This window comes from Artemia franciscana, chromosome 6 (genome assembly GCF_032884065.1).
Source record: "Artemia franciscana chromosome 6, ASM3288406v1, whole genome shotgun sequence".
Taxonomy (NCBI): domain Eukaryota; kingdom Metazoa; phylum Arthropoda; class Branchiopoda; order Anostraca; family Artemiidae; genus Artemia; species Artemia franciscana.
Genome location: NC_088868.1, coordinates 8,317,917 through 8,343,389, shown reverse-complemented (window position 1 = coordinate 8,343,389; position 25,473 = coordinate 8,317,917). Strand labels below are relative to the sequence as shown.

The 25,473-nt window shown below is 35.3% G+C and overlaps 1 protein-coding gene across 1 annotated transcript in view; it reads left to right on the top strand.

Moving 5' to 3' along the window:
* The window catches only part of LOC136027999 (thymus-specific serine protease-like), a 53,907-nt gene that overhangs the window by 9,126 nt on the left and 19,308 nt on the right, over positions 1 to 25,473 (top strand). Inside the window, 4 exon segments of the mRNA XM_065705525.1 lie at positions 13,276 to 13,462; positions 15,843 to 16,024; positions 21,093 to 21,325; positions 24,907 to 25,030. Coding sequence (XP_065561597.1) covers positions 13,276 to 13,462; positions 15,843 to 16,024; positions 21,093 to 21,325; positions 24,907 to 25,030 — 726 coding nt within the window.

Below are 25,473 nucleotides of genomic sequence, written 5' to 3'. Positions count from 1 at the left end.
TCTCAAAATCTTTGAATTCTTCTATAATGGATATGCACTCATGTATTCTAATATTTTAATTCATGGAACTAGCTTGTGCTGGCTGAGTTTCATGCAAGTGATGAAACCAGGGCTTGTTTTTGGGGCATCCTTTACTGAAAAAAGGCTGAGTATCAATGATGCTATTTTTTTAATTTCATGTAAGATTGCAGAAGTGTAGGAATTTATTAGCTGCAAAAGCTATTGAGGATTTGTAATGTCTTAGCTAAAACAAATTTTGGCTTGAGGGTGCTGGAATTCTTTTTGGGACTATATTTGCTTGTGCATCTGTCTCAATTTTGAAAGTCATTTTACTTGTTTGTTAATTGTCAGTTTCATGTAGAGTTCGTTGTCCATGTTCACCATGTCAACATTGCTCATTGCTTCAATGAAGAGCCTATTATCTATGATTTGACAAGCTCCATGGTTTATGAGGCTTAGCTTTTTTTGTTGCTTTTGCACGTTTTTGCAAAATGATTTAGCTTGTTGTAATTGCCTCACACCTTCTACTTGTAATGCAGTTGTGCAGAGGAGAATATTCTCTATCACCGAAATAACAAGTTTTAGCTTGTATACTCTGGTTTGTTTTCTGGTCTTTTCAGTTGAAGCTAACTTCTTGTTTATGTATATGTCTTGGCTTGAACTAGGTTGTACCATGGTCCAATTTCACATTTTGGGTTTGTGCATGTGCCCTTGTACTGATATGCTTGTGACAGAGTCAGATTTGGACTTGCTTGAAGCAGCTTTTATTTAACTTTTGCAGATGATACGCCACAAACCAGTCTGTCTCCTACCATTTTCTCTTTGAGGGCAGTTGTTGAATATTCATATTCTTAAGCTAGTGATTTCAAGTTTGTAATGTGTTGGATAGATGTTTCACCCTCATCTGGGTCTCTCTTGTCAAAAATTGTTTCTCCAAAACACTATGTTTGTTGAGGGTTAAAATAGTCACAGCTTTTTGGGGTACACACTTTCATATTATCTGTTTCTTCATCAGGTATTTAATATGTGTGTGTCTCCTAACCATGTCTGCAGAAATGCTCATTGTATTTGTTTAGGTTTAATTTACAGGTTTCTCAGTGACATTAGTAAAACATCCATGTCTCAGAACTCTCTAGATGTCTTTCAGTTGGTTCGTCAAAATGTTTGTATCTGTGAGTCAATGGCTATCTGAATTCTGCAATTTAAACTAAGGGTAAGTGTCTCCCTTGCCCTAGTCTGTGAGTGATGTGTGTAAAAATGTAATCTCCAAAATCGATCCAGGCTATTTTTGAAATGATTAAAGGTTTCAGATTTCTGGAAGTGAGTTCCAATTAAACACTGACCAGACACTGCAAAAATTGGCCCTTGATCTATTTACTGCTATGAGTTTGAACATTTTGTCTGGGTGTCTTCTTGTGATATTTATTGTTGAAGGGAAAAAATACTTCTGGAAAGACAGTTTCTCTAGGTTAGAATAGAATAGAATATATTTATTCACTACAATAGCCGGAGCTAGCATTAGCATGTCATGACAAAAATAATTTATACCTTCAAAAACACTCACAGGAAAATTTAAACAAACATCACATTAATCAAACACATATTAATCAAACATGAAATATTGGTAGCGTCAATATTATTAAAATGACGGGTAAAATATGGAACAAATGATTTGCAATATCTCTCAGTACTATAGGCTGAGCAAGTCAGTAACTATGGACAATTCTTTTTTATTTGTCGGAGTCTTATAGCTGGTCCTTCAGTTGGGGGGCTCCAAAGGTTGGGTAGTAGACGACAATGAGCTGGGGAATTCAAACAATTTAGTCCAAATCTATATGTTAAGCCATGTCTACGACTATCAAGTGAGTCCAAATTGAGTTGTTTCAGTGTATCCTCGTAAGTTGAGTAGTTTTGTCCAAGTATAATTTCTACAGCTATTTTTTGTATTGTCTCAAGTCTATCAGTTTGATCTTTTGTCAATCTCGGATGCCAAGCAGGGCATGCATACTCAAGGGAAGGTCTAACATAGCTGCAATATACAGACTTTAAAACCTCAGTTGGTGTACCAAATCTTTTTAGGTTGGAAAATGAATGTAAAAGCGAGGCGCCTTTTTTAGTCAGATAGTCAACGTGGGAATTCCATATGGAATCATCGTCCAAAAGAATCCCATGTATTTTAACAGTTTTCTTTGTTGGCAGTATGGAATTATGAGAAGAGTGGTTGTTACCCTTTAGGAAGGAAAACGTCACATAAGGGCTCTTAGTTTCACTGACCGTCAGTTTTACCTTTCCTAATTCAGCTTTTAGATCATGATAGATTTTGATCAAGTCAGACTGTTCAGTAGTCGGAGGGTTTAGTCGCAGTGATAAAACAGTTAAATCATCAGCAAATTTAAAACGCTCACGAATTGTTGTTAAAATACGGTTAAAAACAATAAGAAAAGAAAGCGGGCCTAATTTAGTCCCTTGTGGTGAACCACAAAAAATATTTACAAATTCAGATGGCTCATGATCAGGAAGTTGGACACACTGAGATCTTTCAAAAAGAAAACTAGTGAGCATTCGTACAACAAATGGACGGGCACCCATAGCTTTTGCTTCTTCCACAACTACATTATGATTGAGACTATCAAGAGCCTTAACTATGTCTGCAAATAATGCATCAACATAGGCCCCATTATTTTCTAAGTGCTTAAGGATAGTATCCAACAATGCAACCAAATAATGAACAGTACTATGCCCGGATCTAAATCCAAATTGTTTGGGTTCAATATTATCATTTATGTCCTCAAATAAACAATCAAAAATAAAACTTTCAAATACTTTTGAGAGAGCTGGGGTTTTCGAAATTGGCCTCATCTCGGTTTATATCTTTAGGTGCCTTGCATTTGGGATTGGCGTTTCATACGCCTGTTTAAAAATACAAGGGAAAACACCATCAATAAAACATTGGTTAAAAACTTCCGTTAGAGGAGTAGATAAAAGATCAGCACACTCAATGATCAATTTAATTGGTATCTCACTAGGATAACTAGATTTACGAGAATCAAGTGCCTTTAACTTTTTAGCAACTGAACAAATCTCTAGTATAGGGATATTTGAAGCTGAATCATTCGGTGGCAATTTTCTTAGTTGCGGACGAATTTTACAAATTGATGCAAAAAAGTCATTAATTGCACTAGCTAACAGGGTTTACCATTGACATCTCTCACTTCAACTCTGGTTACTTTTTTGCCGATAATGTTCTGAACTAAGTCATGGAACTTCCTTTGGTTGGATTTATGTATTTTGCTTATTATTTTAGACCCATACTGCTCACGTGAACATCTTATCTTATATACAATTAAATTTCCTACTCTTTTGAAATCTTTTATGGATCCAGTTAGGTTGTGCTTTACTTTGTACAGCTGTATATAGTCTCATCTCATTTGTCTATATTTCAGGGTGGGTGTGTTCAGTTTAAATAGTCGTTCTTCATAGGTTAAGTCTTTCAAACCAAGATGAATTTTAGCAGCATGTCTTTGGACCCTTTCTAGGGCGGCTCAGTCTGTTTATAATGGGGTCCTCAAATCATATTCCCATGCTCTATTATAGGTCTGACAATCCCCTTTTAGAGTTTTACAAAAATATGGTTGTCTAAGTGCTTGAACCTGTCTGATCATCCCATTGATCAGCTGTGATGCTTTGGAAATATTTTTCTGGGTGCGCCCATGAAATTTTAATTGCAACCTAATAATAATGCTCAGATTTCTTTCAGAGTCAACAAGTGTCAGTGGTATTCCGCAGCCCACTTTGTGGTTTATTGTTAGTTGGGGATCAGAAGCAATATTTTTCTTCCCTATCCACAGGACCTCGGTTTTGATGCATTGAAGTTGAGACCTAGGCTTTGGGGGATATCAGTTGAGGTGTCAATTTTTTTTTGTAGTCTCATTACATCTTCAGATGATATAAACTTTCTCTAAAGTCATTGTCATCTGTATAGATTTTGGTAATGCTGATTATATTTCTGTTGGTTTTGATGATGAAGAATACAAAGTGGAGAGGACTGATTATGCTACCTTGTATCACCCTGCTGGGTTATAGATGCTGTCACCCACTCTAACTTTTTGGGTTCAATTTCTGAGGAGTGATTTTATCCAGGATAGTATTTGTCTTGGCAAAGTATAGTGTTGGAGTTTATGCATTAACTGCGAATGCGGTAAAGCTTTTTCAACATTAAATAGTGCTGCCAGGATGCTGTAACGCTGTTCCACGGCACGTGTCCAATTGATATGCATCTGCATTATTTGCTCTGCATCTATTTGTCTCTGTGATCAGTTGTGAGAGAAAGTTTTCTTTTAGGAGTGAGATCAATGGATGTGTTAATGAGTGTTTTAGTTTCCAATTTAACTTCAGGGAAGCTAAAATAGCCAGCAAGGTATACGGGATTTCTGGTTAGCGCAACAGCGCTCAGTATCTTGTTCAGGTGTTGGAGTGACTCATGCTTGTTTTCTGCTGATTTAGAGGGTGAATTATGTATGCATCCAATGACTGTACTTGAGATGCTTAGTTTGAGCTCTATAAAGATTGTCTCAAGTCCTTAAGTAATATAGTCCAATGTGTTTAGGGTTTGCTGCTTTTCAAGACCATCTATTGTATAATTTGTACATCCCTGACCAGATTTTTGTATGTTAGCTGTTGCAAACTGGTAGCCATGAATAAAGATCTCACTATCCTGGATTGCTATGTTTCTTTTTGGTTTGACTTCTGCAATATATATAACTGATGGCTTGCTCTGTAGTGACAATGCCTGTAGTGACCGAGTTTGTTTAGAAGCTGGTCAGCATTTGTGTACATAAGTGTCAATTTTGGAGTAATACTGTCATTTTTTTAGATATGCTTCCTGATGTTGTCAGTAAGCCTATTTTGAGGATCAAATTTGTCAAGTGGGCTTTGAAGCTCAATGTCATATGCAAAGCAGCGACTCATGGTCTTTTGTTTAGTCTGTCATTCATTACTTAGTTTTTGACCTGCTAGCTTAGGTTGCAGTCTTTGTTTGAGCTGTTTGGTTTGTACCATTTTCTGTGCTGTTAGATTTGGTCTGAAGTCCTGCAGCAGGTCTTTAAAATTTTGGGATGTCATTTCGAAAATATGTTCGGAGGCGTTCTCTCTTTTTGTAAGAGGCCTGAACGATTCGACTTTTCAAGTCCAACTCTGATTCAGAAAGCTTGATGAGAAGTGAATGATTTCTGGTTTTGGTGTTTACAGAATTTCTTCTTTTTTCTCCAAGTCGTATGGCCGTCATGATTGCAGGCACTGGAAGCTTTGGAAACTTTGGTGATGTCCTCTGAAGGGTCAGTTTCTGGTAAATTTTCACCACAATGTTCATTTGTCTTTATTGGGTCTCTTGCAGACAAAATGTTTCTTTTCTCATTACTTTTTGAACCTCATTTGTATTTTGAACTGTGTGAGCATGCCTTTCGTCAATGCTCTCTAGTTTCGAGTTTCAATCCAGCAATACATTGTCAACATACTGGTACATTTCTTCAAAATTTAGGGACCCGTTTAAATGTCCTCTACTGTGTATGAAATTTTTTATTTGGTTCCTGTCCATTATAATTAAACAGATAGCAAACCTTAAGCTTTTCTTGGATTTATGATTTATTTCCTCTCTTCAGATTTGGTGTTTAATGATAAAAATGAGAGTTTAAGTTCATACCTAAGTGCTTGCAATGCTGTCTAGTAGAGTTCTATAAAATGCAAAAAACAATACTTATCTGCAACTTCTCAAAATATCATCACTAAGAAGTTGTCACTAAGATTTGCCTTGAAAAAAAAAATTGGCATGTGTTTTAATTCCTGATCATACCTTTTTAGGCTGCTGTTTGACCAGTCTATTGCAGGGTATTTAAATTCTAATACCATGTAAAAAGCTGGTTGATACAGGAAGAAGTTTATTCAACTGTTATTCCTAAACCTGAAATTGAAAGCCTATCAAGTAGTCTTTATACCTTTGTCCATTCTTTGAACTGTTCATGAATAATGGAACAAATAACCTGATCACTAATTTGTGTGTAGTTTTTATGGCACTTGGTATCTACCAAGTGACCTACAGCAATCGCAAATTCTGTCGGTCTGTCTGTCTGTCCTGGTTTTGCTACTTTAGCCACTTCCAGGTAAGCTAGGACGGTGAAATTTAGCAGGCGTATCAGGAATTAGACCAGATTAAATTAAACATTATCGTTTCCCCGATTTTACCATCTGCAGGGGGAGGGGAGTGAGGAACAGTTAAATCAGAAAAATTAGAAAAAAGAGGTATTTTTAGCTTACGAACGGGTGATCGGATCTTAATTAAATTTGATGTTTGCAAGAAAATTGCGTCTCAGAGCTCTTATTTTAAATCCCGACCGGATCTGGTGACATTGGGGGGAGTTGGGGAGGGGAACCTGAAATCTTGGAAAACGCTTAGAGTGGAGAAATCGGGATGAAACATGGTGGGGAAATAAGCACAAGTCCTAGATACGTGATTGATATAGCTGGAACGGGTCCGCTCTCTTGGGGGGAGTTGGGGGGGTTAATTCTGAAAAATTAGAAAAATGGGTTATTTTCACTTACAAAGGAGTGATTGGATCTTAATGAAATTTGACGTTTGGAAGGATATCTTGTCTCAGAGCTCTTATTTTAAATCCTGGCGGACCTGGTGACTTTGGGGAGAGTTGGGGGGACCTAAAATCTTGGAAAACGCTTAGAGTGGAGGGATCGGGATGAAACTTGGTGGGAGAACTAAGTACAAGTCCTAGATATGTGATTGATATAACCGGAACAAATCTGCTCTCTTTGGGGGAGTTGGGGGGGAGGGTTACTTCTGAAAAATTGGAAAAAATTAGTTATTTTTAACTTACGAAGGAGTGATCGGATCTTAAATAAAATTTCATGTTTGGAAGGATATTTTGTCTCAGAGTTCTTACTTGGAATCCCGACCAGATCCGATGACATTGGGGGAGTGGGGGGGGGGGGTGAAACTTGGTGGGAGGAATAATCCCAAGTCCAAGCTACGTGACTGACATAACCGGACTAGATCCGCTCTCTTTGATGGAGCTGGGGAGGGGGGTAATTTGCGAAAAAATGAGGTATTAGTAACTTACGAACGGTGATTAGATCTTAGTGAAATTTGATATTTAGAAGGATCTTGTGTCCCTATCCCTACCAGATCCGGTGACATCGGGGGGAGTTGGAGGGGGAAACCGGAATTCTTGGAAAACGTGAAAATCGAGGTATCTTACGAATAGGTAATCGGATCTTAATGAAACTTGATATAGTGAAGAATCTTATGTCTCAGATGCTCCTTTTCAATTTAAATCGGATCCGGGGACATAGAGGGTTTGGGGGGGGGGCAGAAATCTTGGAAAACGTTTAGAGTGGAGAGATCGGGATGAAACTTGATGGGAAGAATAAGCACAAGCTATAGATACGAAATTTACGTCATCGGAACGGATCCGTTCTCTTTTGGAGAGCTGGGGGTTGTTAATTTGGAAAAATTGAGGTACTTTTAACTTAAGAACAGGTGACCGAATCTTAATGAAATTTGATATTTAGAAGGAACTCGTGTCTCAGAGCTCTTATTTCAAATCCCGACCAGATCTGTTGACATTGGGGAGAGTTAGAAGGGGAAACCGGAAATCTTGGAGAACGCTTATGTCCTAGATGCGTATTTGACATAACCGGACTGGATTCACTCTCTTTGGAAGAGTTAGGGCTTGGTGCACAGTGTTTTGGCGAGTTTGGTGCTTCTGGACGAGCTAGGGCGATGGAAATTGGTAGGCGTGTCAGGGAGCTGCTTAACCTAACTCGATAAGGTCGTTTTCTTCGATTCGACCGTCTGAGGGGCTGAAGGGAGATGAAAACTTAGAAAAATCGAGTTATTTTTAACTTATGTGTGGGTGATTGGATCTTAATGAATTTTGATATATAGAAGGACCTCGTGACTCTGAGCTCTTATTTTAAATTCTGAGCGGCATTAAACCTCTGATTTCCCTTTTAAAGCAATCTATTGATTCTTAGAGTTTTGCTAGAGCTCATACTATATGTGCTCTTGGCTCTTCCGACCTCGTCACGAGTGCCATATGAGCTTTTAATCGTTAAACTATTATACCTATTCTGTATTAGTATAGTAAAATAAAAAAAACGAGTTTTTTTTAACTGAAAGTAAGGAGCGACATTAAAACTTAAAACGCACAGAAATTGCTTCGTATATGAAAGAGGCTGCTTCCTCATCAACGCCCCGCTCTTTACGCTAAAGTTTGACTCTTTCTCTCAATTCTTCTTTTTAAAACAGTAAAAAACTTTAGCGTAAAGAGCGGGGCGTTGATGAGGAAGCAGCCTCTTTCATATACGAAGTAATTTCTGTGCGTTTTAAGTTTTAATGTCGCTCCTTACTTTCAGTTAAAAAAACTCGTTTTTTTTATTTAATTTCTGAACGTTTTTGAATCAATGCATGTTTTGATTTTGGCTCTCCGCAGAGGAATAATCAAAACGAAATTTGCATATTTTTTTGGGGGGGGGGGGCTAAATGGCTTTCTCATAATTTTGATCGAATGATTTTGAGAAAAAAAGAGCGGGGCCGAAGCCTAGTTGCCCTCCGATTTTTTGGTTAATTAAAAAGGCAACTAGAACTTTTAATTTTTTACGAATCTTTTTATTGGTAAAAGATTTACGTAACTTATAAATTAGCTTACGTAAAGAACTTTTGTATTCTCATGTTTTTATTACATATATGAGGGGATTCGCCCCATCGTCAGTACCTCGCTCTTTACACTAAAGCTTAAATTTTTTCCCAATTCATTAAGAATGACCCCTGAATCACAAAAGCCGTAGAATAAATAGTTGAAATTACTAAAAATACTTTAGTGTAAAGAGCTAGGTATCATAAGGAGGTGAGCCCCTTATATGGGTAATAATTTCTGTTTGTTTTAAGTTTTATTGCTGTTCCTTACTTCCAGCTGAAAAAGCTTTTTCACATTTATTTTTTAATTTTTTTTTAAATAATGCTAGTAAATCCTGATCTCCCTTCATGGAAGTTTTCTTCTCCCATGGCAAATTCTCGATGGAAACTTCCCCCAGCATATCCCCCTCTTCTCAACCCCTCCCCCCAACCAAAAAAATCCTCCTGAAAACGCCTGTATACTTCCCAATAACCAATACTATATGTAAGCACAGGTCAAAGTTTGTAACTTGTTGCCCCTCCCACGGGGACTGTGGGGGAGTAAGTCGTCCCCAAAGACATACTTATAAGGTTTTTCGACTACGCTGAATAAAATGGCTATCTCAGAATTTTGATCCGTTGACTTTGGGAAAATAATTAGCGTGGGAGGGGGCCTAGGTGCCCTCCAATTTTTTTGGTCACTTAAAAAGGGCACTAGAACTTTTCATTTCCGTTAGAATGAGCCCTCTTGCAACATTCTAGGACAACTGGGTCGATACGATCACCCCTAGGGAAAAAAAACAAAAAAAAACAAAAAAACAAATAAACACGCATCCGTGATCTGCCTTCTGGCAAAAAATGCAAAATTCCACATTTTTGTAGATAGGAGCTCGAAACTTCTACAACAGGGTTCTCTGATACGCTGAATCTGATGGTGTGATTTTCGTTAAGATTCTATGACTTTTAGGGGGTGTTTCCCCCTATTTTCTAAAATAACGCAAATTTTCTCAGGCTCGTAACTTTTGATGGGTAAGACTAAACTTGATGAAACTTATATATTTAAAACCAGCATTAAAATGCGATTCTTTTGATATAGCTATTGGTATCAAAATTCCATTTTTTAGAGTTTTGGTTACTATTGAGCCGGGTCGCTCCTTACTACAGTTCGTTACCACGAACTGTTTGATATGGTGAATTCTGTTCATAATAGTATGCTTAATTTTTTGTTTGACCTCTGGTTGAGTAGTGTTGCCATTGTTGTGATAAAAATTGTTACCTGGAATTTTTGTGTGTTGTAAGCTAACAGAAAACTGTTGGCTAAATTACCAGCAGATTTGTGTAACAAACTGAATTGTTGATATAGATCAAGTTAGTGTCCATGATGCAACAGATAATTCCTAGTAGACATTTTTAAACGACCAAATATGAATAAAGAACACATTAGCTTACTGCGTGATTCATTGTGAGTGGTTATTTTATTTGTATTCTTGTATTGTATACTTTAATCCTTTCTGACTCCCTTTAGTCCTTTGTGACTCTTACCACTTTTTTTGGTCCTGTTAAACTCCTTTAAGCTTCTTATTACTTTCTGATCCCTTTCTGACTTTATTCCATCGGAACTTCTCTTTTGTCTTTTCTGAGCTAGCCAATTTTCTTTGATTCTTTTTAATTTCCTTTTGTCTCTTCTGACTTCATTTGATTTTTTCTGAATTTCCAATTCTTTCCAAATTTAATTGATTCCTTTAAAGTTTCTTTAGCCCCTTGTGACTTTCTTAGTCCCTTACGACTTTATTTACTCTGTTTCGACTTCCTATTGTCCTTTCTAGCCCCCTCAACTTTGTTTGGTCCTGTTTAGATTTCTTTACTCGCTTATCATTCTCTTTGAACCTTCTAACTTCCTTTTTGATTTTTTGTAGTTTGTTCTAACTTCCTTTGAGCTTGCTTTTGCCTCTTTCCACTTTCTCAGTCCCTTCTGGCTTTGTCTGCTCTTTTTGGACTTCCCCTGGCTCATTTAGGCCCCCTCTTTCAGCTTCTATTTGTGTTTTCTAACTACTTTATATCTTTCAGAACTCCTTTAGTTACCTTAAATACCATCCTTTTTTATATTCATTCTTTCTCTTACCGACTTTATTTTGTTTCTGCCATTTTCCTTCAGTCCCTTCCTACTTTATTTACTCTGTTTGGACTTTCTCTAGTGTTTCTTGACCCTTTAATATTTGCCTCATCCCTTTTATGTTTTTTAGCCTCTTGCAACGTTCTTAGTATTTTCTGACTTTATTCAGCACTATAAACTTCCTTAGTCTTTGTTGGCCCTCCCAACTGTGTTTTTTTGTTTGGAGCTTCCTTTTGAGTCTACTGAAATTATTAGTACCTTCCAAATTACTTTTATCCTTTCCGCCTTCCTTTCATATCTTATTAAATAGTTGTTTCTGACTTGCTTAATTTTTTTTTTTTTACATCCTTAACTCATTTTCGATTGTACATTCCAACCTCTTTTAATTGCTATGATCTTCCTTTAGTCCCTTCCAACTTTTTTCTTATATCTTTGAAATTATGTTAGCCTCTTATGACTTACTTGTGACTCTTTGTACTTCATTTTGACTTCCTTAATTTCTTTTTGACCCCCCTCCCCAACTATGTTAAGTTCTTATGGTGAGATATTATGTATAAAAATCAGACACAGCAAAGAGTGCCAGCCTTTTCTTAGATGGATCTAATAAAGAACAAATCCTATTTTTAATTTGCTTTATTACACAATTACATTATAGCATCATCTATGGTTGAAACCTATGATGATGACGTCATTCATCATCTTGTATATCAAGATGCTTTTCTTGTTAAATTTTTATTTTAAATATTATAGTTCAGTACTGACAAACTGCACTAGAAATAGCAATATTCTTTGAACTGAGCCTTTAAACAGCCCTCTATGATGCTGCAATGGACAGCTAGTAGTAGAGAAGGAACAGAAAAAGAAAAAAAAGAGGACTCATCAGTGCTGCTTATTAAAAAGAAGTGATTTTCCCTTTTGTTCAAGCCAGGGAACTGCAAGTCTTCTGAACCTGATTTTTAGACTAACCCTGGTTATTCAAATAGTGCAGTTTTGTCTCAATCCGACGGCTTTTTTTTTAGGGTTTCAGGCTATTTTTTTCAAAATTTCCTTAGATTTGTTTTCAAAACAGTACTTCATTGTTAATAGTAATTTAGACAATTGTTACTAATTCTGAGTCAGCTAGGAATGGAAATCTTTATCACTTGCCATTTCTCCACTATTTTAGTTTTTGGTTGCTATTTGCTATGGTTTTTTCCCTACTGGCCTGCAGCTATTGCTGTCACCAGGAATGATAGATCAAGATAGGGAATGTGAGTGATTATCCTGGAATCGGCATTGGAAAAAGGAAAAAATAGGGCCCTGATTATGGCCCCATCATTGGATTATAGTCATAGAATAAAAAAAGGATCTTAAACTTAAGCTATCCTGTTCTTGAATTTTTGGCGTATATTTTTATTCTTAGCATATTGAATTTATTGGCATTTTATTATTTTTATTTTCGGCATTTTGAATATTATTTCGGCATATTGAATTTTCGGCATGATAATGATAGGTATATTTTCTTAAACTGTTAAATTTTTGTTGCCTTTGTTTATAAATAATTAAAAATTACTCTGAATAATTTTAATTTAACGAGTGATGTAGAACCATATTTTATTACGAAACAAAAGTCTCTTTTGACCATGGCAAAAAAAAACAAAAGAAGAAAAAAACATTTGAACACAAAATTATAACACCTGATATAAACACAAGTAACGATAAAAAACACGTAATGTACAGCAGTAACAATTAATAACATAGTAATTACAAAAACAAAACAAATATAATAGTACACATAACAGACATGAGTCATTTTATATATTTAATGCTATAAAGCATATGGAGAAGGTTATTTAGGGCAAGGGCGATTTGAAAAAAACTGAATTAATGAATAAAAGTGAAAATATGGGGAGAATAGGATGGGTCTGGATGTTTTTTTACAGTCTGAGGTGGAAAACCCTCCCTACAGATGTGCCCTTTTACCACCATATGAATATAAGGCAAATAAAAATCAATTAACACATCTGGTTCAATTTTTTTATTTGAGGCTCCTTTCAAACAGCTTCTTGACAGAATTCTTTCCCTCCTTTTAGACAAACCCACACTAAATTTTTTTCATTCTGGTGTTCTATTGGGTAGTTCTGTTCTATCTGGATAGTTTTGTTTGATCCATCATTTGGACATCTATTCAGAGTGACTAACTTTATATTATCCGAATAGTTTCTTTTTTTTTAGTGTAAGACTTGCTTCATAGTTTTTTTTTCAAATTTTTAATAGCAAACAAAGGTAAAGTTTTGCAGTTAGAAAAATATAAGAAAATCGTTCCTTAGACTTAGATGACTTGAGCATAATCATAGATATACAAAGCTCTAACTCTTAATGGTTGGAGATCCAAGAATTGATTTCAAGGTGAGGGACCAATCTGAGCCCCAAAATTTTCTGGTGTTGGAGTAGCCAGTGCCTGCATTATTATAGTTGTGATTATTCATTATAATTATTTCAGGAGTTTGTTTTATGCTCTGCTGGCTATTGTATTTTGTTGTTCGGATGTTGATTCTTGGAAGATATTCCACCGAGGAAGAGGACGTGTCTACTCTGAAGTCGAAACCAACTCTATAGATAATGAAGATGAATGGTTTGAACAGAGGCTGGACCATTTTGATGCTTTTCACAATGCCACCTGGAATCAGGTATAGTATGCTCAATTCAATTTTACTTGAGAGTTGTGGTTTTATTCTGCTATACATTTTTGTACTTTTTAGCAATAAAACATGAGAATGCACAGTTTTGAGCTTGTAAATAGTTGCAGGAAAATGATCAGTGATCTGAGGGATTTTTTATAGGTTTTGAACTTTTCCTTTCTTTTTTTTTTACTATGATTTTAATCTCATATAGCTTTTCTCAGTAAAATCAAAACTGAAAGTTTTTAGCACTTTTTAGCAATAAAACATGAGAATGCACAGTTTTGAGCTTGTAAATAGTTGCAGGAAAATGATCAGGGATCTGAGGGATTTTTTATAGGTTTTGAACTTTTCCTTTCTTTTTTTTTTTACTATGATTTTAATCTCATATAGTTTTTCTCAGTAAAATCAAAACTGAAAGTTTTTAAGTGCATATATAGGTAGAGATTGACGTGTCCTCTAGTCTAATCCTCAGAGACTCGGAATCCACAGACATTCCTGGATATCTGGGGCCTTTTATATAAGATTTTAATCTCATTAAAATCTATAAAGCTATATGGGATTTTAATCTCATGTAGCTTTTCTCAGTAAAATCAAAACTGAAAGTTTTTAAGTGCATATATAGGTAGAGATTGACGTGTCCTCTAGTTTAATCCTCAGAGACTCGGAATCCATAGACATTCCTGGATATCTGGGGCCTTTTATATGGTTTGAACAAAAATAGTTTAGAAAAAACGGTTTCAGATTGACTAAGAAATGATTTCTAAAAAATGAACCATCTGAAAGAGTTTGATGCTTGCTTGAGAAATCAATGAGAAAATAATAAATTATTTCAACATCGGATACCAGGAATTGAAAATATGAAGTCAAACAACTGCAAATGCCAGTAAAAGACTATAAAGCGTTCCTGAAAACGGAGTTAGATCAAAGGGGTCCCCAAATTACTTTTTTTTTTTTGATCGTGCTTAGTAATGTTTATATGAATGTTGTAGGGCCATATGTATATGTTAAGTAAATGTGGGATGGTTCTTCTATGCAAGGGTTGGTTCTTCTATATCCTATCAACTTAAAGTTTGAACTTGATTTAACTCCATCAAAAATATTGTAACCTAACTGAGAAGTCAATTCCGACGGGATAGAATGAGGTTTAGCTTAACCTCGACCTTCTGCCCTCTAAAAACTTTGTGGCTAAGCTCTTTTAGTTGCCATTTTACCTTAAGGTGAACCATATTGGAGCTTTTAGTATCAGGACTTATAATCAAGTATACTCAATTTTGCTTGATAATTTCTAGTTTATAGTTTTGTTTTACATTTTTTTTTGCAGATTTCAGCAATTGTATTTAGGATCGAAAATGTTTACTTTTTTTATTTAATCCTTCATAATCCTCAACATATGTTAGATGCACATACATTTAAACATAATGTCTAAAGCCTGCTTTTCTTTTATAGTGGGTTCTTTCTGAAGGAAATGTCTTTCTATTTTCCTTTGGTTATTGTATGTCTATTCGAGGAAACCGCAAGTTTAAAGCTAAAAACTGCTAAATACGTCACAATATCATATAACTAATGTCAAATTTAGCCAATGCTGTACTTTAGCTTAGACAAGATCCCTCCACTTTTTAAAGACTTCTCAGGTGGGCCAATTTAAACTAGGTTAAATAAAAATGGTGAAAAAATGTATTATATTGGCCTTAGCAAAATTCCATATAAGTTCAAGTAATTGGAACTTGTGTACTAGCTGTGTAATAGCTTTGTCTAGCTCTGATATTTGGCTAAATATATTCTACATAAATGGTAGTGCCGCTGAGGTAACCCGTTTGTATTGATGCATCAAACATAGTAAAACCAAGCTTTAAGCTGAACTAGCTCAGAATGTAGAACATTATATTTCCAATCTTGAGGTCATGCCTTATGGTTTTGATCTTATTTTTTTTTTTTCAAAATGTATTCCGATTTGGTTAAAAGTCGTATTTGTAGCCAAAAATATGTTAGATATTTTACTTGTGCAGATGAGTAAAGAATTTGATTCCAGTGGAATCTATTCTCTTCGTAAATGAGTATTTTAGAATTTTTACTCTTCATAAGTTTGTCTATTTTGTCTTTGGCTGGGGATCAAAACTGGGGATGATAATTTTGTTGGGAGTCAGAGAGACGAGGGGGGGGGGTCATGCCCACTTGGAATTGTATGCTGAGGTGACAGGTTTTCATCAATCCTCACAAGAAGCACTGCGTTTTTCGTCTTCTTTAAACCTCTCGTTCGACACACTCCTGGACTAGTCCTAGTATGTGTTGTCTGCCTTTAGCTAAAAATTGACATGTATTTTGTCATTTATATTTCATCGTTTTCAAAAAGGGAATAGAATTGCCTTCAATGTTTTCTCTTTTTCAGAGATACTTTTCAAACAGCGATCATTATAAACCAGGTGGGCCAGTATTTCTTATGATTGGTGGAGAGGGGCCAGCTAACCCTGTATGGATGCATCAAGGAAACTGGATTGATCTTGCTAAGAAGTTTAATGCCTACTTGTTTTATTTGGAACATCGCTTCTATGGAAAAAGCCATCCGACTCAGTAAGCTTTATCATGTTGTGATTTTTTAGTATCTTACCGTATAGAAGGAGAAAGAAGCAATCATTAACATAAAATTCTAAACAGAGAATGGAAACTATAAAGTACCACAATTGAATATCTCGGATATTATTCAACTTTTTTTAATTTTTCGTCAATTCAAAACAAAAAAGAATTGTGGATTTTTGAAAGTAAATATCACCCTTGAGAATATAGCATTGTGGAATTTAAGGATCCCTATAGTTTGCAGATGTTTGAAAATTTCACGGCAATATATATGTTTTGTCTTTTCTTGGACAAAATAATAGTGTAAACAATTGCTTCTGGCAGATATTCTTTAATGTTTTGGTAAATAAGTAGTTTAGCTAGAAAAATGAAACTCAAATATTTTCAGAATTAGAATTTTGAGCTGATTTCTTAAGTTTTGTTCATCTGTGCCCAAAAATGGTTGTTTAGCTTATACAAAAACGTTTAAATGTTTGAGGGTTATAATTATTGATATTAGCTCTAAGGCAGAACTTGGACACACTCCAAAAAGATTTCTTCCAAAAAGGATAATGTAGAAGATAGATTAAGTAATTTTAGGAAAATAGTTTGGGAAGCTACAGAGCGTGACTTAGGGCGGGAAAGCAACACAGGGGGGAACAATTGTGTAGATGCTTTAAGTTTAGTAGAGAAGAAGAGGGTCTTATCCAGGAAGTATTTGAGTGAGAGATCATATGAAAATAAGAGGAATGTAAGGAAAGTAGAGAAAGCATTAAAATATGAATTTAAAAAATGTGAACTGAACGACACAATAGTAAAATATTGTATTGGTATGTTAAAAACCGAGAGGGATAATTCAGTTTAAGGGCTGCGGGATAGTTAGGATACTTAGGCTGCTAGGAAAATTAAGACTGGTCACTTGTTCGACAGGGGTATATTTGTTGGAGCGCACAGCTGTCATGAGTTATACTGTGTCTCCTTGTCTGATCTACTCTTGTCTGAGTATTGTGTGTATTTCTCATAATTTGGGGGCTGTATGACCATAAGCCTGTTAATTGTAGCTCGGAGGGGATGCATTTGAGTAAAAGTATTGCTATTAGCCAATAACAAGAAGGCTAACAATTGGAGTTGTTATTTAGTTTGTAATGTTTGACAGAAAGATCTGGTCGTACAAACTTGCACAACTTCGATGCATCTGTTGACGAGGCCTTAAATATCGTCTCTAAATATCTTAGATGGGGTAAAATGCCAAACAATGCGGGACTGTTTTCTTTTGTGCCAACGACAAGGTTTGTCATAGTTGAAGCCTCAGCGAGAATATCTGCAACCTGCATGTCAGACTATAAATGTCCATCACTCATTGCTATCAGATAGTTCGTGGTAACGGACTAACTAAGGAGTGACCCGGCTCAATAGTACCCGAAACTCTAAAAAACGGACTTATAATACCAATACATGCACCAAAGAATTTTACATTTTTTGCCGTTTTTAAATATATAAATTTGATCAAGTTTAGTCTTACCCATCAAAAGTTACGAGCCCAAGAAAATTTGCTTTATTTTTGAAAAAAAGGGGGAAACATCCCCTAAAAGTCATAGACTCTTAATAAAAACAACACCATCAAATTCAGCGTATCAGAGAACCCTAGTGTAGAGGTTTCAAGCTCCTATCTGCGAAAACGTGGAATTTTGTATTTTTTGTCCAAAGAAAGATCACGATTCTGTGTCAAAATTTTGAGAAATCCATTTAACCAAAGAAGGTAAAATTAATATACAAATTTTGTTTTAATTAGTCATGTACGATGAGCCAAAATAAAGACCTGTATTAATTCAAAAACATTCAGAAATTGAATTAAAAAAAAAAGTTTTTTAACTGAAAGTAAGGAGTGACCGTAAAGTTTGAAACGATCAAGAATTATTCCGTATATGAAAGGGGCTGTCTGCTCTTCAACGCCCTGCTCTTTACGCTAAAGTTTGACTCTTTTTCACATCTCTAATTTTTAAAACATTAAAAAATTTAGCATAAAGAGCGGGGCGTTGAGGAGGGGACAGCCCCTTCATTGTGAAATAAATTGTGTTCGTTTTAAGTTTTAATGTCGCTGCTTATTTTCAGTTTAAAAACTTCTTTTTTTTTACATAATTAAGCTTAACGGCTGCGGTGTTCAAACTTATAGGACGAGCAAGGGAGGACTGTCTTAACAGTAATATGAAATGCTCAATGTCTGTGGCGGTTTTCAAAGCCTGAGTTTACAATGCCTATTGTCGTTGAATTGACAGAGACTTTTGGGATGGAGGTGAGGTGAGTGCCTGAGGTGAGCTGCCAGCTTAAGCTGGCAGCTCTGTCTTGGTTGGAGGGTTCAGAGGGCCCTGTAACATCTTCGTAATGAGGCTAGGGGAGCATAGAAAGACCCGAATCTTCACCATGCATGGGGGCCGCGGAAGTGCCAGCAGTTTCGCCATGTATAGGGGCCGCAGGTCTTAAAGGAGCAGCATTCTTGTCTTGGATGAGGAGCACACAAGAGGTTGCAAGTTCAGCATGCTTGCTGGGACCAGCTCCAGCATCGCATACTCTTGGGTTTTTCATGGGTGGCGGACATTGGTCTAGATTTTCCTCAAAAGAAATAAAATTTTACTTTTAACAAAGTAAAAACCGTAATGAAAAAACAAAAATCACCCCATTGTTCCCCACCCACCTTAACTGGGAGGGGGGAATGAGTCGATTCGAAAATTCGATGTGTAACACTTTGCTCTATGAAGAATTTAAACTTTATTAACTATTGTAAGGGAAGAGAAGAATGAAAATTAGCGAATATCATAGAACATGAACTTGCCTTTTTATTCTCTCTATAATATAGTAAATGAAAAAAACATTTATCATACATATTTCGTTCTTGAAGTTCTACTAGCTCATGCATAGGCGCTCCAGCCCTGAAGCAAATCATCAAAATTCTTGTAATATATATATATTTTTTTTCAAATAACTAGAATCCAATTTCAACATAACCTCAAATTGTCATGCAACTAGTTTTTCAAAGAAAGGCTTTAAAGAATTTACCATTATTCACTCCTCTGAGAATTTAAGTGCATATTTAAATGGTTATAAAAATAAGTTTGGCACGTGCCTTAAATAGCTTTTCAGGGCAAGTGTGTAGACATAGCGTAGGTTTGTAGCGTATGACATAGCATAAGTATGTTTTAACATAGCGAAAAAGTAGCTAAAGTAGAATTTTACGAGACATATGTATAATAGACTATGCTAGGTAATCACTGAACTTCAGAGTTACAACTAGGAGGGGGGGTCACATTTTTATTTTCGAAAAAGGATACTTGTTTGCTATTCTTTTGTATGATGAATCTACTTCTATCATTGATAAAATACATTTATGTAATTATTAGATTTCCCAGACGAAAGCAGTTGGTATATGTTTAATAATCCTGAAGTAAAGAATCCCTGAGGGTTTTTAAAGGAAAATTTGGGGTGAAGAAGCCCTCTGAAGGTTTATTTAAAGATCAATCTTATAAATCCTGAATTAAACAAGCCCCTGAAGGTTTTTAAAAAACAATCTTATAGATCTTGACATAAACATGCCCCTGAAGGTTTTTAAAAAACAATCTTATAGATCTTGACATAAACATGTCCCTGAAGGTTTTTAAAAAACAATCTTATAGATCTTGACATAAATAAGCCCCTGAAGGTTTTTAAAAAACAATCTTATAGATCTTGACATAAACATGCCCCTGAAGGTTTTTAAATGATAATCTTAGAAATACCGGGGTAAAGAAGCCCTTAAGGTTTTTTTTAAGAATAATCTTAGAAATACTGAAGCAGTCACGCAAGATTGCGTCACCCTCAACCCCAATTACGCAACAGACACCTGAAAACATTCCCTATTATATAGATGTACTATGCACGTGCGCTATAGTATTGGCCAAGTGCGTGTAATGACGTCTCGAGGGGCTAGTAGCTCTAATATTTTAACCCCTATCTGGCCCCTTAAAGACCCTATGGGAATACTGCTGGCTACAATAAGGGATTGTTGGCCCTTTGGTATTTGAACTGTGGGGACCTGCTCATTTTTTTTTTTTTTTAGAAAGATGGGTTTATTAACATAAATAACAAAACAAAAAAGCAAATGGCCCGAAGCAAAGCTTGTTTGGGCTTACAAACCCAATACACATACAAATAAAAACAATACGAAAAAGAAGAAGAAAATAAAAAAGAAAAGAAAAGGAAAAGAAAAAAGAAAAAAAAGAAGAAGAAAAAAATTCAATTACCCGGCATTTCAATCGATACGAAATTACACTTAAAAAAAGACAAAACAAAAAGAAACTAAAACCGCTTGACCAGTATCGCCTAAAACAAAAGGAACATCTTGGCTCTACTTGAGGTCCACTCAACTATCAAAACTATAAATATTAAGGCAAAATAGCTATAATTCTCGCCGAAATTCACGAAAATCATACATGTTTCTCAAAGTCGTTGGTAAACAATTCCATGCATGGGGTCCTAGATGCCGAATAGAGAATTGAGATCTACGGGTAATAGTAAGCGGACGACGAATTATATCGGACTGTCTCGTAGAATGTGTATGAATATCACTTCCTAATTCTAACATACTTTTAAAACATATTGGTAAACAATTTTGAAAATATTTATATATAAACAGGCTTCGATAAAAAGTAATAAGAATAAGAAAAGAATATTCTTTTCTAGAATAAGAAAAAGTGTATCACGGTGACATATCTGTTAAGTGAACCGATTTTTCCCATGTCTGGAAAAAGAAACTTGGTTGTCTCCCTCCTTTCTACCAGAATTTTGACTGTGTGCATCTATGAGTGACTCTGCTTCAAATAAAAAAAAAAGAAAGCTTACTTTTAGAAAGTTGATTATTACTATCTTACACAAAATCCAAGTAAAAACTGAATAATTTTGGAAAGTTATTTATGGCTGACAGGAGTTGCTATCCATATGTCTTACTATGTAATATGGTGTATTTTTCTCTCTTATTCCTCTCTCTCTCTCTCTTTCTCTTTCACTCCAAATCTCTTGTTGCCCTTTTCACGACGTTGATATGTTTTATCCACAGGAGTCTTGACGTTTCTTACTTGGCATATTTGAGTAGCGAACAAGCTTTGTCTGATCTAGCATATTTTGTGACGAAAATGAAAGCGAAACTTCAAATGAAAAAGAGTCGTTGGATTGCCTTCGGTGGCTCTTATCCTGGCAATCTGGCTGCTTGGGCTCGTTTGAAATATCCGCATTTGATCCATGCAGCTATTGCTTCCAGTGCACCTGTTCAAGCAAAACTGAATTTTAAAGGTAAGGATTTTGTTTTGTCTTTGACAATGAAACGGTATTATTACGAAAAGTCTTATAAAATTTACTTAACTTACCTGTCCGTGATTTTTATATGAGACTATCGTTTATCAGTTTGATTCTTGACCAGGTTAGTTTGTAATTATTGTTTTTCAAAAATTACCCCCTTGTTTACCCGAGATTTAAGTTTAAGTCTGTGAACGATTATCACCTGTTTACGCCAATAAGAAATGTCATCAGTTTGAGAATGGTTGTCTGCTATTGGGCAGTTAGCCAGGTATCTGGGCAGATAGCTGGCCTGAGTTACAGTCCTCTGTATTTTGTACTAGCGGAAAAGAGAAAACACCTACTTACTGTTGGTGTTACTCATTATTTGTAGGTGAAACACCTACTATAAGTAGAATCAGTAATAGCGTGCATATATTGCCTTTTGGTAAGATGATCTACCCTTTTAAGCATTCTCTGAAAGTTGCAACGTAATTCCCAAGTCAATTTTCAAGATACACTCTTTTGACAATGTACATGCATATAGCATGTTTTGATCAGGTCCAAATTTCGCTTCAATATTGTAAATAATTTAGTGTGATAGTAGTAGTGGTAGCAGTAGTAGTGGTGGTAGTATGCAAACATTGCCTTTTTAATCATCTCCCTTTTTATTTCTTGAAGTTCCAAGTTAATATACTCAGTCATTCCTGAGTTATGCCCATTTGACAAACTGTATACAGATAACATGTTTTAATTTAGTTCAGCACTCTACTCAACACTCTCTGAAAGACTCAGCTGAATGCCCTTCGTCTTTTGGAATATAAAATTCAAAATGCATACCTTTCTCAATAACAAATACTTTATGTAAACAATGAACGAATTGCCCTCAGGACTATGGGAAGGTTAGTTTTCAAACCTATTCTCGCACCCTGAGCCCTCAAACGTCTTCAAAATTTTAACATCTTCAATGCACTCACAACGTTTACTAATAGTAAATTAAAGCTGTCCTTATTTATTAATGGTATTTATTAATAATATTTATTTGTCAATAATTTTATATTATTCATTTATTAATATATATATATATATATATATATATATATATATATATATATATATATATATATATATATATATATATATATATATATATATATATATATATATATATATATATAAAATTAATAATTCATTATTTATTAATATTGAATATTACTATTTATTAAAGCTGTTCTAGATTATTAAAGCTGTTCACTTGATCGATCTTCTTGCTACTGAACCTCAACTCTTCTCCACTACTTATCCCTTGTTATAATGACTTAGTCTTCTTAGCATTAATTTTCAAACTTATTCATGTACCCTGAACTTGTAAAACCTCTAAAAATTCATTCATTTTCCTAAGCCTAGGATTCTTAACTCTTGGAGAGAGTTTTACTTCCCCATTTGTGTCCGTGCTCTCCCTCAGGTTTTGCTGTGCTTCATACGACTAAGTCCATCAAAATGACCCCTGTAAATGGTGATAAAGCGCAAAACTGCTTAACTCCTGATTTAACACGAAATCGGATACTTACCTCACTTCTCACCTTAATTGCAGCATTGTTAATTTTCGTGATAGCAATAATTACTTTTAATAAATTTATTTGTCGTACCATGATATGATAAGATGTTCGTTAACGCTTTTCTGTTGCTTCAACTAAATGATTGCTCATGATCTGTAAAGCTGAGGACTGTGGGGGTTTGATGACTCAAGAACTTTCCTAAAACCAAACAGTTTTTCTCCCAAACTTTATCTACAGCATCTGTAAATCAAAAAACTATCGTCATATTAAGTAGTTTTCTTGCCACAGCAACCAAGCTAATGCTTCTATAATTACCACGCTCACACTCATCACCTTTCTTCTATTGCTAGGTCCTTCCCTTTATTCAAAAATCGTATTCATATTCTTCAGAAATGTGTCTCTAACTTAACAACCACTGTATTTAAAAATAGTATGTACCACACCATCAACACCTGGGGCCTTTTTATGTTTAGTCTATTTAGTTATGTCACTAATTCTTACTCACGAAATAAATCCTCCTTCATTTCCAAAATGTCATAAATTTTTTAATTCTATTCTGTATCGTTTCCTGTAAATTTATAATGGTTTAGCACATTCTAAAAAACTTCTGTCCATCTCACTGCAACTTTTCCACATAACTAATTCTGACCCTTTACCCATCTTTAATTGGAATAAGTCCAGATTCACTATTCACTTTCTATTTATTAACATGCCAGTGCAATGTTTTACTTCTATGCCCTCTTCCTTACTTCCTTCCTCCTCTTCCTTTTTACTTCTATGCCCTCTTACTTCTGCATCTTCCAGATCTTCGGCAATTTTATTCAGGGTCTACACTTTACTTCCGCTTTATTCGTATTTTAATGCTTTCTCCACTTTTTCTTACGTTCCTTTTATTTTCAAAGGATATATGACTCAAATACTTCTTGTCCAAGCCCCTCTTCCTCTACTAAGCATAAAGTATTTTCACTAATATTCCTAGCTGCTAACTTTCTTCCTCAAGACACCATCAGCAACTTCACAGATTTGTTTCCTAAAATTGTTCCATCCATCTTCTACATTGTCAAATTTTCAACTCTCCAGTTTAGTATCCAACTCTTTCTGGAAAGTTTATCTCAAATTCTGATCCTACAGTCTACCATCGTCATAGCTTCCCGGAAGGTACTTATCCTTGATAAATTTCCAATTTAGATTAACTTTAGACGCTACTAGATGGTTATCTTAACTTTTGACACTAATAATTGCACTCTTCTATGCCTTAATCTCTTTTATAGACCCTGCCAGTTTTCTATTTACAATAACATTATCAATAGGGTTACCATCCATATCGAAATTAACCATGCTAGGCTACCATTTATCCCTAATTCCACCGATCTATGCATTTAAATACCATAATAGATATACCCTATTTCTACATGGTATCTTGTATATTTATTTCAGTAGCTGTTAGTACATTTCATTTGTCACTAGTGGACATACTAGTAGAGTCACTAGTATCTCCATCAGTTGGTTAAATAGGGGCATAGATGAGTCTTCCTTTGGTGCTTTTGGGTTTTTTTTTTTGTCAGCAAACATCTGACGGTTCAGTTGCACCTACTAAAAATACTGTGACTCAAACCAGGATCAGCTGCCTGATGAAAGGAGGGAGGAGAGAGCCGACGCCTTGCTTAGGGGCTCATGGAGTTCTAAGGGCTATGTGAAAGGAGATGCGTTTTGATTGTTTGACATTTTATTTATAACCATAAAGTTCAAGGGGGCCAAAACCAATAAAGTTGAAGTGAACTAAAAAAAATGAACAATTATTAAATTCATATTTTATTTCTTATGAAAACTATTGATTGAAAAACATAGATCAACAGACTTTACTAAGCAATTGAGCATGAAAATTTGACCTTCAGAACTATAAAAGTCCTTTTTTCAACCTTTTTAGTTTCTCCTTTATCTTAGTGGTTCGGCGACATGTTGAAGTATGTATTGTTTTTGTCAGAAATGCATTTGTGTATTCCAAAATGAATGATTTTCAATGGATTTGTTCTCCTTCAGACTATTTGGCGTCCGTTAGCATTTCATTGGGTGACAAATGTAGCCAAGCCATAAATATCGCAACCAAGGAGATTGAGAAGCGAATTTTAAACAATGAGAGAAAATCCTTGCGAAAAGACTTAAAGTAAGTAGTTTTGAGGGCTCTTTAAGATTAGTAAAAAACAGTCAAAAATATGTTTCTCCATGCCTAGACATAAGGAATATCGTCTGCCAATAACTTCGTCAGAGAATCTTACTCAATACCTTTATAATGAATTTTTTTGGAGGGGGAGCTGTAAAACCGAAAAAAAAGCAAAAATTAAATAATATTAAACGAACCTGTCTGGAAAAGGGATGATAATCGAAGAGGAAGAGCATTGTCTCCCCCCTCCTCGGTATTGAGGAATATGCTCTTCAACATTGTCATTGAAAAAAAAATAGAAAAGTAATAAAATATCTTCCCCCTATTTAAAAAACTAAACATTTTCGTGAACTGATGCCCCCTAGTTCGGGAAATGTAAGTTCTAAATGTTTACTGCCTTTTGTGTTTCACATTGGCCTAATCCTGGTACTATTTTTCGATATTTC